Source organism: Salvia hispanica, chromosome 4, assembly GCF_023119035.1.
Source record: "Salvia hispanica cultivar TCC Black 2014 chromosome 4, UniMelb_Shisp_WGS_1.0, whole genome shotgun sequence".
In the NCBI taxonomy this organism is placed as follows: Eukaryota; Viridiplantae; Streptophyta; class Magnoliopsida; order Lamiales; family Lamiaceae; genus Salvia; species Salvia hispanica.
In genome coordinates this window covers 8,580,668-8,594,671 of record NC_062968.1, presented here as the reverse complement: position 1 = coordinate 8,594,671, position 14,004 = coordinate 8,580,668, and the positions used below count along the sequence as shown (strand labels likewise).

The window sequence follows — 14,004 nt, the reverse complement described above, 5'->3', positions numbered from 1 at the left end:
CAGCTTTAATTATGTTTGAAATTAACGGGTAAAATCGGAAAATGCCATGAGTTAGTAAATAGTAATATTAAAGTTATAAGTACTAGTTTAACAAGTGTGCTCAGCACGGATAATAAAATAATATAAATAATTATGTATGCAACAATAATCTAGTCTTAAACAAAAAAAATTATATTAAGAAATTAGCAGTTTGACAAATAATATAAGACACTATATAACATTGTTTGTATAATAATAAATTTAAAATTGAACTAAAGCCAATATATTACTTAGTTTTCAAATTTACTATTATCTTTTGAAATCAAGCAACACTATAAAGAAATTGTTAAATATATTCAATAGTAATCACATGAAAGCAATTCAAAAAAGTATTACATTCCACCACAAGCGGTTCAAAAGAAAAGACGAGTGACATATCAACCATTGAAAATTACTTTTATGATCGAGAACGATGATCTTCCTTTTTTGATATTGATCTTTCTACATGAAAAATCAACAAAATATATAAATACCTAATCCATGCTGCAAACCATGTTTTAGTTATTGAAAAAGAAAAGATGATCATATGAATTCCCATGCAAAATCAACATCAACGAAATTCGGTGACAGATAAACATGTTAATTTAAAAAAAAAGAAAAGAAAAAAAGAAGAAGAGAATGCTTAAAAGTGATATGAGCTTGTTTTCAGTTCTTTTTTCAGTTCTCATTTTCTCTATGCCCTTAAATAAGGGAGGATGGTGCAAGGAAAAATGAAGAGATGACCACAAATACCTTGGGACTATTGGTTACAAAAATTTATCACCAATATTACGGTTAATTAATGGTTTGCATCCCAAAAGATTTTTTATTGATGGTTTTACCTTTGATCTTCTTTTGAAGTTTTTTACACGGTCATTTGATATTATTAATTGTATTAGTGTTAATATAATTTATAGTAATTTTAATATGGCAAATAAGTGGAGGATGGTGTGACAGGAAAATAAAGAAATGGCCCCATATATATATCAAAGATAACTAACTATTTGCATCACAAAAAACTTTAATCTATGATTGTTTATTTAATCTAATTTTAAGGTTTTTTACATGCATATATTTATCAAAGTCCTTTGCAATTAATTTTATTATAATATTTATAATGACCTTTTTGTTATTTTCCTATAAACTCCTCTTTTATATATGTATTTATATTTATATTTATATTTATATTTATATTTATTTATTGATAGATTAGATGTATAGATTATATATGTAATGGAATGCCACATAAGAATATTTTTTAATGATTAAATGAACATAAATTTAAAGATGGTGCCGATAGGAAAATTTCACAAAACTTCACAATTTGTTTAATTAAGTATTTTTTAATTTAACAAGGCAAAATAAAAGTTATCCAAGTTAGTCATATTATAAATAGTACTACTCCACTATTATCGTTAATAATTAGTAAGCAACCCATACATTTATAAAGCCATATATGGGAGTACTAACACAACAAATGTTGTTGTGCCTAAAACACATAAATTAATGATTGAAACGCAAATAAATTATTTTCTTCTCTTTTTGTAAACTATTTTTATTCTTACTGTAATATAAACTAAGATAAAAAAATTTAATATGAATTTTATTATAAAATACCAAATCAATCACAATATGAAAAAACGGTGTTTGGAGGATTTAAATTAGATGAAAAAACTTATAGAAACAATTCAAATTAATCTACACGCAGAATTCATAAATGCTAATTCAATGGCGTTGTACTCAAAACACATAAAAATAAACAAAATGAAAATAATCAGACTGACCCCATATAAATTTGTGTTTCATTAATTAATTAATTTCTGTGTTTTAAATGGTAGTTGGTAGCCCAATAGCAAAAGAGCCACAAATTAAGCTCCGCTAGCCCAGCCCATTACCCTTTCATAGCTAGGGTTGCGTTTTACTATAAAATCTTGCACCCTTCTCTTTTTCTTCCTCCACTTCCATCTTCCGCTCGAGATCCCGCCGTAGCAACAATGGTATCGTCTGCCTCATTTCAATTTATCCAATTCCAGTTGTGTTCTAGTATTGTTCATCGATTTCTGACCTGCTGATGAACTACAGGTCAAGTACTCGAGAGAGCCGGATAACATCACTAAATGTAGGCTTATGTTGTTTTATGATGATTTATTCAGCTCTGTTTCTTCTCTCTACTTGTTTGTGATTTTGCTATGGTTGTATTTTTGTTTCAGCATGCAAAGCTAGGGGATCCGATCTCCGAGTTCATTTCAAGGTAAATTTATCTATATTATTGTGTTTGTTATTCTGAATTAATTGGTTGTCTTTGTTCATTTTTTCTTATATATATATTTCATTTTCCTTATAAAGAAATAAAATCGTATGTTATTTGAATACTGGATTGTGAAAGATTAGGGTTCACCGAAAAAATTGATTTTAGATACATAAATTGTTTCTGAGTTGATTATGTGCAACCAAATTTCTCATAATTTTTAGGTAGACACCAAAAATTAGAACCATTCTAGATTGTATTTAGTTAATTGCAATGTGCATATATATTTTGATGAGTTCGAGTTATTTGAAAATCACGTCTCTTCAATGCTTGAAATAGTTTCTTAATAACTGGGTTTTCTAGGACATTAATAGTGTCAGCCAACCTGATGATAAAAGCAGGGATCTATTGCCATTTGTGAATTTATCTCTCGTAAACACCAGGGATAGAAGTTGTGCAATGTTATATGGTGAACCACTTGACATTTTCTTATGATTTGATGGTTCAGTAAACAATGCTACATCCATAATTCTTTCATTTGCTTAGTTTAAGTATTTCATTGTGGTGTGTGGGGCTTGAGCTTTTTAACTGGTATATGTTCATCCTGATGTAAAAAGCAGTGACCTGTTGCCATTTGTGAATAGGCCTCTCGTTAACTTCAGGTATATAAGTTGTGCAATGTTATTGGGTGAACCACTTGATATTTCTATGATTTGATGGTTCAGTAAACAATGCTACATATAATAATTGAAATAAAATTGACCGAGTTATGTGTTCTTGCTAGTTATTGTGTTTTAGGATTCTGTATTGCATACCTAATTGCCTTGTTATCCTGTTTCTAATGCAAAATTGAATTGTATTTTTCTGTCATGTTGTCTTGAGATTAATCATGAACTAACTAAGTTTCTTAATTTTATGCTTCCAGAACACTAGAGAAACAGCGCATGCCATCAGAAAGCTACCTCTGGTGAAGGCCAAGAGATACTTGGAAGATGTGCTTGCCCACAAACAGGCCATTCCCTTCACTCGTTTCTGTGGTGGTGTTGGGCGAACTGCTCAGGCCAAGAACAGACACTCTAATGGTCAGGGTCGCTGGCCCGTGAAATCTGCCAAGTTTATCTTGGATTTACTTAAGAATGCTGAAAGCAATGCTGAGGTACACATGCTTCTCCTTAGTTACACGATGTTATGCAATATTCTATTTCCCATGTCTAATGATTTATTTATAAACAGGTGAAAGGTTTGGATGTGGATGCACTATTCATTTCTCACATTCAGGTTAACCAGGCTCAGAAACAAAGGCGTCGCACATACCGCGCCCATGGAAGGATTAACCGTATGTTTGCATATCATTCTTATCTTTTTCCTTTCTTAAAGGTAACTATGTGGATATCCTAATATGACCTCATTATTCTCAGCCTACATGTCCTCTCCATGCCATATTGAGTTGATTCTGTCAGAGAAGGAAGAATCTGTGAAAAAGGAGGTAACAATCTTATCTTTAATTCAAGCACCAATTAGCTAATGTAATATGTATTGTGTAATTCCTATATTAGATTAAGTCCTGACCCAATAATGGTATTTCTTGTCAATTCACAGGCTGAGTCGCAGTTGGCAACTAGCAAACCTAGGAAGGCTTGAGCTCTCACTTTATTATAGTTTTGAAACTTAATTTTTTGGCTACTTTGTTTCGAACCAAGTTTTGTTAATCGACCTATGATTTGGATTGTCGAGATTAATGAGCGTTTTTGTTTGTTTGGTTATGGGTTATGGATCCTAAATAGTAGGAATTCTTCTTGAATTGCATCGTTTCACTAATTCATGCATTAGACTATCTTTAACTAAAATCTAAATATGAATAGGTAATTAGCTCATCATTAACTAAAATCTAAATTTGAATAGGTAATTAGCTCTTTTAGAGCATTTTCAACCTTTACATTAAATTCCAACTCATTTGTACAAAAAGTTATGCAGGATATTAAAATATTTTGTATCTCATCTAATCTATCATTGACACAAATTAGTTATTTTCTCTTCATATAAACATCCATTTTATATAGACATGATTACTTTTGCTTTAAACCAAACATTTGTAGTTTTAACTATGTTTGCAGCCCTTATTAAAATTATCAGAATTTGAGAAATGAATGTGATGGATTTGTGCAGTTCTCCTAAGTACGTGCGCAAATTTATAGTATCATTAAGTATATGGTAGAATGGAGTAGTAAACATGCGAAATGACTGGTCAAATTATCTAGATTTTTCATATTTCGAAGCCCGTCCACAAAAAATAGAGCGCATTGACCTAGGAGCGTAGCTAAGATTTCATTTGAGAAGGAACAAAAATATAGTATAGAGGAAAATATTATGTAGTTGATTGAGGAGGGGCATTTAGTGTGGTTGGGTGTATAATTCAAAATCTATATGGAAATGTATAAGGTTTGAAAGGGGTGAAGTGGGGCAATTGCCCCAGCTGCTATTAGGCTGGCTCCGCCCCTGCATTGACCATTTTTTGGCCGTCTACAAAAAATAGAGCACATTTATTTATGGAAAGTTTTTCAACAAATAATAATCCTACACATCATTCCACTAATACTACGCCTCATTTACTTTTTCTCCTTCTCTTACCTTTTTCCATATCTTTTACTTTAACAATTCTAGATTAAAACACCAATTGCTCTATTTTTTGTGGATAGAGGGTGTAGTTAGTAATGTGATGGAATAGATACGCTGTAATAAAATGATTTCTACGTCCTTGATGGATTCAAGGGTAATAATGTTAGCTCAATTAATTTTGATACGTGATTATTCTGAACTCAGGTATTTAATTTTGAGTTCCAAACTCCAAATTTTGGTATGCCAATCAAAATTTTTCAGTCTATATTGCAGTCATGTGAAATTTTATTATTACTATTGAACGAAGTGAGTATTAACAGTGAGTATTAAAAGGATGATGACAATAACTACTTGTACGTATAATCCTTAAAAGTAGTTGAAAAATGGAAAGTGTTAATAAAATAAAAAAATTATTGCATAGTGTGTACTCCCTCCGTCCCCGATTAATAGTCACACTTTTCCATTTCGGCCCGTCTCCAATTAAGAGTCACACTTCATTTTTACCATAAATGGAAGTAGTCTCACATTCCACTAACTCACTTCACTCACATTTTATTATAATAAAACCAATATAAAAAAGTGGGTCCTACATTCCACTAACTTTTTTAACCAACTTTTTTTTTACATTTCTTAAAACCCGTGTCCGGTCAAAGTGTGACTCTTAATCGGGGACGGAGGTTATATAATTTAAAATTAATAGCTTGTCTATTTGAAGAAAAAGGTAGAGTTGACAAAATTAAAATAAAAGCTAATGGGAAACATAGTGAAAAAACTATGGTCCTAACAAGTTTCGACCCTAAAAATCTATAGTTGAAGGCTGAATTCTCAGCCACTTGCACTAATACATGAATATTAGTTTTGTGTGAACCTAAAATATATATAGTAAAATATATAAAAGTTGGGGGTTTCATGGGACCCCCATGGCACTGCATATGTCCGCCTCTGGTCATATGGCGTTTGAGCTGCTAATAACAAATAGCGAAGATTTAAAGTTTAATCGTCAATGATCAAATTATGAAATTCTGTAAAATTGATTAAATTGGTGAACTTTTGTTGAAAAAGGGTATTATGTAAAATTGATTAAATTATGTGTATGCATGAGCCTTCTGTTGGGCATTCACTACAAAGTCTTTTGTATCGTTCTTTTTCTAGTATACGAACCACTTGCATTTGTTGTAAGCACCACGACATTTGGCCCTCATTTTTTCTTTTTCATTCTTGGCCATATACACTGGACGCCTACTCATCACTTCGTATTGCCTTAATGCCTCGAACACCGACTCTTTATCAGGAAAGAGATCACCAATAAACCAATCTGGGCATACATTATTAGTCAATTGGAAAACTCGGTGAGCTGTTTTCCTCTGACCACCCTTTTTCCCGACCACTTCTTTTTCTTATCTGAACTTTCGATGTTCCTTAGTTCCGCAGTCGGCGAATCGTTTAGTGGACCACTTGAGTTCCGATGTTCAGTTAGCACTTCTCTTGCTTCGACAACAGGGATACACTTGCGTTTTTTAATTGGTGCGCATTCGTCTCTTATTGATCCTCTTTCTCCCGCTCTTATAGATTCACTACTCGCTCCAAGAGTTGGCGGACCTCCGTCGGTCGAAGAACCTGCAGCACCACGTGCAATCAAACTTTCAAAGAAAGTTGAGAAGAGTTGTTCATCACGACACATATGCGCCAAAGATATGAATTGGTCAAGGTTGTCGTCCTCCTCATCATAGTTGGCCTCATCACGTAACGGGCATTCATCATCGTCCATTTCCATACCAGCCATATACTCCTCATTCTCACCAGCAGGCTCTCTAACTTCTCTTTCAACCTGCACAAACAAATAGGCATGTGTAAAAATTTCAACCAAGGCATCATGAATAAGTATTATATCAAAACGAGAACCAAGGGATTCAATTATATCAGAACAAGGACTTGGTAGTGTTACCTCTTCATGACCAGGGTATACAGCAGAACCATCATTTGTGCACTCAGTTTGACTCTGTTAAAACAAAACCAAAACAATGACTAATTAAACATCAACCAAATTTTTTTATCAAATTGACAACTATATGTGAAGACAACTTTAATGTAGTCCATGTAGTACCTCCATTGCCATAGTGCAATCCATAAATTCATTAGCATCCGTTGGTTGATTACCATCGTCATGTAGTACTCCACTTTCATAGTAATTAAACAACAACCAAAGCAATTTTACCAACTTAACAACTAACTTCACTGTACATGGAGCATACAGTGGAATAGATATTATCAAGTACTACCTCCTTTGGTGCGGGGCAACAAGTATTGGAACCGTCGATTGGGATGTTGCCAAGTATCCCCTCATGAAAGTTTAAAATGTCAAGCTGCATAGCAAACATAAACTTAAACATAAAAAACATTTCCTCAATCATATATTTAACACATAGATACAAATATCACACACAAGAGCATATAGAATCTTATTCGTACATATTATTCGCCTCATTTTCATATAGATGACACTAATCTCATGATTAATTACATAGTATATTTCATGTACCAGCATTACAACGTATACCTATATCTTACTATTTATATTTTGGTTATAATTATATAACTAACGCTTTACAGTAACTAGTCTCCCTTAGAAAATTAATTCACCTTATTACTCATACCTTATTCCAGATCATATTCATGATAAAAAAAAATCTAAACAAATGGATTTGCTATATAAAATTATAAGTTAGTCATTCTTATCAAATTTTAAAGATGCACCAGTTGATCATAATTAGTTCTAATAATTTTTACATTGTGCACTTTATCAAGTCTAAAATATGAATTTAAATCAAACTAATAATATTCACAATATTTGGCTCAACCTAAATAAAGTTCTCGGTCATTTCTAATCTTCAATACCACTTCTATTTTAATATATTTTCATATTATAAACATCATATTTCTAACTAATATTTTCCTATACTTTCGTTTCTTGATTGATCTTGGAATCATGACATATTAACTTTGAATCTAATAATCAAAACATCATATTCAACATTCAATGATAACATATTAACCAATAATTCAAAGATAATACTCACACATACTTCTTTCTAGGGATGTCAATGTAGCCCGCAACCCGTGGACCGGCCTGAATAGCCCGCCAAATTTATAAGGTTAGGGCTGAAAATTTCTAGCCCGATAAAATTACAGCCCGATTAGCCTGCACCCGATTAGCCCGCAACCCGTTAGGGCCAGACCCGAAAACCCGATGGGCTGGCCCGAAAACCCGATAAAATTTCTATTGTTCTATTTGTTTGACTCTAATTCGACACTTCATTTATTATTTTATGATATAAATTACTAAAAAAATAACTTTCAATTTTATATATTAAATATATAAATGGAGTATTAAATTTTTATTAACATAATAATAGATATATTAATTAGAAACTTCAAATTCACTAAAAAATATATTTAAATTTCTAAAACATGCTTTAAAATTTCTTGATGTTTATGTTTTGTTTTGCATAAATCTCAAATATTAGTATATGATGTTGTTTATGTTTGAGTTTAAGCATATATCTCAAATATATCATAATAAAATATTTTACATTTTATAAATATAACTAATTTTCACCATTATTTATTAGATTGATCGCATGTTAATTTTATAGATAGCAACCCGATCAGCCCGCTTGGCTAGCCCGAATCCCGAGCTTCTAGGGTCAGGGCTGAACTTTTATAACCCGAAGAAAATCACAACCCGATTAGCCCGCACCCGATTGACCCGCAACCCGAATAGGGTTGGCCCGAAACCCGGTGGGCTGGCCCGGTTGACATCCCTACTTCTTTCCTATCAATATTTTAAGAAAAAAATCCAATATATAACTAACTCAACATGTTGTAGATTTTTAATATATCACTATTTTTATCATAGTGTCGTTCACTATAAACCTCTCTTTTTTTGCTTTCTTAATTGCAATAACAATTTTTCTAGGACCATTTTCGGGCGTTAAAATAGCATTACCATGTCAATATCAGCGAAGAAGTCCATGAAGTCCGCTTCTTCCAATTACTCATCATCTATAGGCGCCTTGCCTCTATCTCTTCTAACCGCTGCTGCATTTGGCATTTCATCTGGAATTGCGATGTCATCCAAATTAGGAATTTATTCACAACTGGGATTTCAATGCCATCCTAACAACATGAAAGATACACATGTTGAAAAATTAATATCATTATACATACCCAAGTATGATTTAATTTAATTAACACACCCACATTTATTACCTCTTCCAACACCACAGGTTGGCCTGCATGCACAACATCTTCAGCTTGAACAGAACACTCCATAGCAACACCACCATCCTCCGTAGCACCCACTGCCTCTATAATGTCACCCCCTACATCTGCCCCATGATCTGAAACACCAGTAACCTCATTCAACCTCCCCATCAAATTTTCACCCAACAACCCATCCTGTTCTAGACTCCTCCTCAGCCTCTTGTCTTCCTCGAGGCTGTTTTGGAGGTACTCTTCGAATTCAGGATCAGGTTCGTACCAACACAACATCTTCAGCTCGGCATTACACATCGGTTGCCGTTTGGGGTTTGGTTTCGGTTTAGGGGCTTCCTCTATCTCTTCAATAACTACTCCACTGTTGGGCAGCCGTTTAAACTTCTCCAAAATTGTAAATTCATCTGCCATCAACTTCACCACGACCTCTACATGGCTGATCTCTATGCTATAAACGTGAATCTCCTTCCACTTACCGCCTAACAACGAAAGGAAACGATCCATATGCTTTTCATCATACAGTGGGTGTTTAGGCTCACCGTGTTTTAGGCCGGCTAACTCGTCATTTTTTTCAGGGTCACAGTAGTACCACTCGCAAATGTAATTCCGCTGGTAACCCAACGCGACCATAATCGACGATAGCTCAAAAAGGTTGAACAGCTGTGTCGCATTTGTCGATATAATTCAATATCCCACCAACGTACATCCCGCTGTGGAATACACCACCGTGATGCATATTGATGGTAAAAAGAGCATCACTTCCTGTAAAAAAAAAAAACAAAAACCTTCAAATTCACTATTTCCTACTTTAAAATGGATACAAACCCTACGTTTTCACGATTTCCTAAAATGATGAAATACGAAAAATGAGCATGTAAAGGTCGAGAATCATACCATATTCGTCGTAAGGGTTGAAGGTGGTTAGCTTTGCCTGACGGAGAACCCAAACTTCGTCCTCTAGGATAATCGTCTCCGGAAGCCTTGACGAAGACGCCTCTCCTCTTCGGCCATCGCCACCACCGCCGCCGCCGTCGTAGGTCGCTCCTTTCCGGGGAGCTCCACGATTGCGTCCCATTTTGTGTGCGTGCGAGAGATAGAGAGAGACTGAAACCCTTGTGTCTTCGTGCGAGAGAGAGCGAAGTGGTGAGAGTAAGAGTGAGGGGCGAGAGAGTGAGAGTGTACTAGGATCGAAGCTTATTCTTATTTTAGGAGGGAATGAAAACCTCTTTGCAAGGTAACTTTTTGAATTCCACCCCAAAATATAATATCAAATTATCCCCCTGGACACACTACCCAAAAGCCTGCCATGTAGTCAATATCCCAATTAATGCGACATGAAAAATAATGATGAAATATTGGAAAGATTGAAACATCCTCAGTGGCATTTTCCGAAAAAAAAAGAAGGGAGTGAAGGGCATGAAAGACCGTAAAAACTGAAAAATGACTTCAAATGATATTATGCCCATACATAGAAGTGTTTGAGGCATTTTTTGAAACATAGGTACCTCCAGAGTTCGATCCACAATACATAGAGTTAATTTTGTAGTTCACTCAGAGTAAAAAAAGGGCGATAATATGAAATCCATCAATACCGAAATCTGCAGCTGGTTCAAGAGTCAAAATCGTGTCTTTACTCTACAACCGTCATTTCTCCGGTGAGCATTGTCTTCGATTCGAATCGTATGCGAATTTGCTTTACTTGTTCTATCGCCATCTTTATACTTATCCCGATGATGAATTCTAGGTTTTCTTGTTGGATCCTTTAGAATTGGGATTCTTAAATACTCCAATTAAGTTGCGGAAATAGATCAGTTTCTGAAACGTGATATCGTGTTTCTGTGGGTTTAAATTGATGGAATGCTGAGACATTTAGTGTTCATTTGCTTACCTTTTTTTACTTTTTAAATTTCTTATATCTTAATGAGTATTGATTGCCTGCAAATTTTGGCAGGAAGGTTGATTGAATGAATTTCCTGAAAAATGCTTTGATATTCCCTACATATTGTAGTTGCTCATGGTTTTCGGATGTTTCCTGCTCTAGTGGTGGACTGAAATTGGAAGATGAATGCTTGATTTAGTTAATAATAGGATTTGAATGATGTGTTCTGATTTAATTTTGTGAATATAATTTCCTTGGTATAAAAATGATGTTGTTTTTGTTTTCTACTGTTTGAGAATGGCTGATGCTGGGGAAATCAGAATATGTTTTTTCATTATCTACTCATTGAATCTTTATGTTTGGAATTAATACTTTGCTTAGTGTTTCTAGCCTACAACAATTTGCAGTTATGCTTTTCCAACCAACATCTATGAATTACTAGAGGCTTGAGTTTGGCAGCTTGGTTGATGCAATTTCGTCTTATCTATGCACAGCAAAAATTTTACTGCTCTATCACTTGTAGTCTTCTTTTCAGATGGCTCCTCATGTCCATTGAACACTGCAAACTGCAGAATTTGAATGTTTAATAATTGATATATCTAATCTTCATTGGCATCTTTTGTACCGTAGCATATTACAGTATATCTTGGAAAACAGACTGTGTTAGTTAGTCTGCTGTGAATTTGGGCTGGTTAGCAATGTTTTGGTTATGAAGGATAAAATGGCCTTCTTATTTCAGCCAATGTCTAATATGGAATTCGATATCTTGTTGAAAGTTGGACTTTTATTTAATTATTACTCTAGAAACTCGATCATATATCTCAAATTCATGAAGAACTTCAACTCTCAGTGCGGAAGTGAATATTCAGTGATCTTTTAGACAGCAGGCTACTCTTAAGTCGTTGGAAATCATGCACTGTCCATCCCGTGTGCTATTCATGTCGATTCCTGCATTAGACTCTTACAGTTCTCGCATTAATGAATCTTGGCATGTTAAGGTAATTAACTTGTGTATCATTGACCGGTCTGCAGATGGATTGGCAAGGACAGAAGCTAGCAGAGCACCTGATGCAGCTGTTGTTGGTATGTTTTGCAGTGGTGGCATTCATCACAGGCTATGTGCTGGGGTCATTTCAGATGATGACGTTGATCTATGCAGCCGGGGTGGTGTTGACATCTCTGCTTGTCGTTCCCAATTGGCCGTTCTTCAATCGTCACTCCCTCAATTGGTTAGACCCAAGTGAGGTGGAGAAGCATCCGAAGCCACATCCTGCTATTTCTGGCCCGAAGAAGAAGACATCAAAGAAGTAGGTTCTCAATTAGTACATTCAGTTTGTTCCATGGTGAAGGCTATTACTCATTTCCGTGCATTATTGCTTCAAAAGAATATTTTCGTTGTTGTAGTTGTAGAATCATACAAATTACAATTATAAACCATATGTACCGAAGACATATCTTGTTCAAGAGTTAGAATATACTTATTTCATCATTTGACTAATACGTTAGTACTCTTGGGATTATTGAACATATGCTCTCAATTGAACATTTTGGTGGGGTGAGAGTGTTAAAATGCTAACATAGTTATGCTGGATACATACTTTGAAATCTGTAGTAATTCATCTTGATGCAGCAAATCTCCCATGACACAAACTCCATGGATGTGATTTCTTGCACTCAATCTTGCTGTATTGTTTTGTTGAGTTTTTCGATGATGTGGGAGTATTGCCGTCAACCTCCGATGGCTATTCTTACTAGTCTTTCCCACAAGGTGCTGTTGTTTCCATCAAATTTGAAGCTTAGTGTAACATTGTTGGTATTGAACTGAGATGATATCTCACAGATGATTATTTGGTTTGGCCTTTTCCTCAGTATTTGCTGGGAGAATGATGAAATCTTCTGGGCCTATCCTGATGCCACATTGGACCTATATATTGTTTTCAATATTGGTTGATGTATTTCACAATATTTACATGCATATTTAACAGACTTGATTTACATTGAAGTTGATAAAGATGGGGGGAACGGTTTCTTATGTATTTCTTATTCAAAAGACATACATAGGTACATCATTATATAGGACTAACAATATCTATACAAGGTAAACCTAATTTACATTAATTTCATCTCTCCTGTTCTTGGTAAAGATAATGATTGCATATCATCCTCCTAATATGTTGAGATCTTCCTTCCAACACTCCCCTTCAAGTTAAGTAACAGGGTTACCGATACTCCACTCAACACTTCTCGAAAGGATTTCGAGTTCATGGCCTTCGTCATAATATCATCCAGTTGATCTTCCGACTTGACATATGGCATTTCAACTATCTTGGCTTCAATGTTCTCCTTAATAAAATGTTGATCCACTTCCACATGTTTGGTTCGATCATGTTGAACTGGGTTCTTTGATATACTAATAGCTGCCTTGTTATCACAAAAAAGTCTACACGATCGAGATGGACACATATCCAACTCTCTCATAAGCTTTCTCAGCCACAACAACTCAGTCAGTCCACTCTTAATTCCACGAAACTCTGCTTCTGCACTACAGAGTGCCACCACCTTTTGTTTCTTGCTTCTTCAAGCCACGAGATTGCCGCCTACAAAGGTAAAATATCCTGCAGTCGACTTCTTGTCATTTGGATTCCTTGCCCAGTCAGCCTAGTGAATCGATGTATCTCTAAGTGCCAGTGTTTCTCAAATAATAATCCATGTTCGGATGCCCCTTTCAAATACCGAATGATGCTCAGAGTAGCTTCCCAGTGTTCCTCTTGAGGGGCATGCATGAACTGACTTACTACTCCCACAACATAGACAATATCTGGCTTAGTATGAGCTAAGTAAATCAATTTCCCGACTAATCTTTGATATTTTCCTTTGTCTGTCGGCTTCCCATTTTCATTTATCCGCAATCCATGATTTTGAACCATTGGAGTGTCTGCTGGCTTGCAAGCTAGCATCCCAACCTCAG

The 14,004-nt window shown here is 34.9% G+C and overlaps 1 protein-coding gene and 2 non-coding genes across 3 annotated transcripts; all 3 read left to right on the top strand.

Annotated features, from left to right (window-relative positions):
• The first annotated feature begins 1,887 nt into the window (after positions 1-1,887).
• Positions 1,888-4,029, top strand: LOC125217855 (60S ribosomal protein L17-2). The gene is made up of 7 exons (XM_048119417.1): positions 1,888-2,015; positions 2,101-2,137; positions 2,229-2,269; positions 3,192-3,422; positions 3,500-3,602; positions 3,685-3,752; positions 3,866-4,029. Exons 1-7 carry the CDS (start codon positions 2,013-2,015, stop codon positions 3,905-3,907), a joined length of 525 nt encoding a protein of 174 aa, XP_047975374.1. The 5' UTR covers positions 1,888-2,012; the 3' UTR covers positions 3,908-4,029.
• Positions 2,658-2,791, top strand: LOC125185793. Its single transcript, XR_007170290.1, has one exon. It is a non-coding gene; the product is annotated as a small nucleolar RNA snoR74 (small nucleolar RNA).
• On the top strand, positions 2,877-3,008 carry LOC125185792. The gene has a single exon (XR_007170289.1). It is a non-coding gene; the product is annotated as a small nucleolar RNA snoR74 (small nucleolar RNA).
• Positions 4,030-14,004: the final 9,975 nt, after the last annotated feature.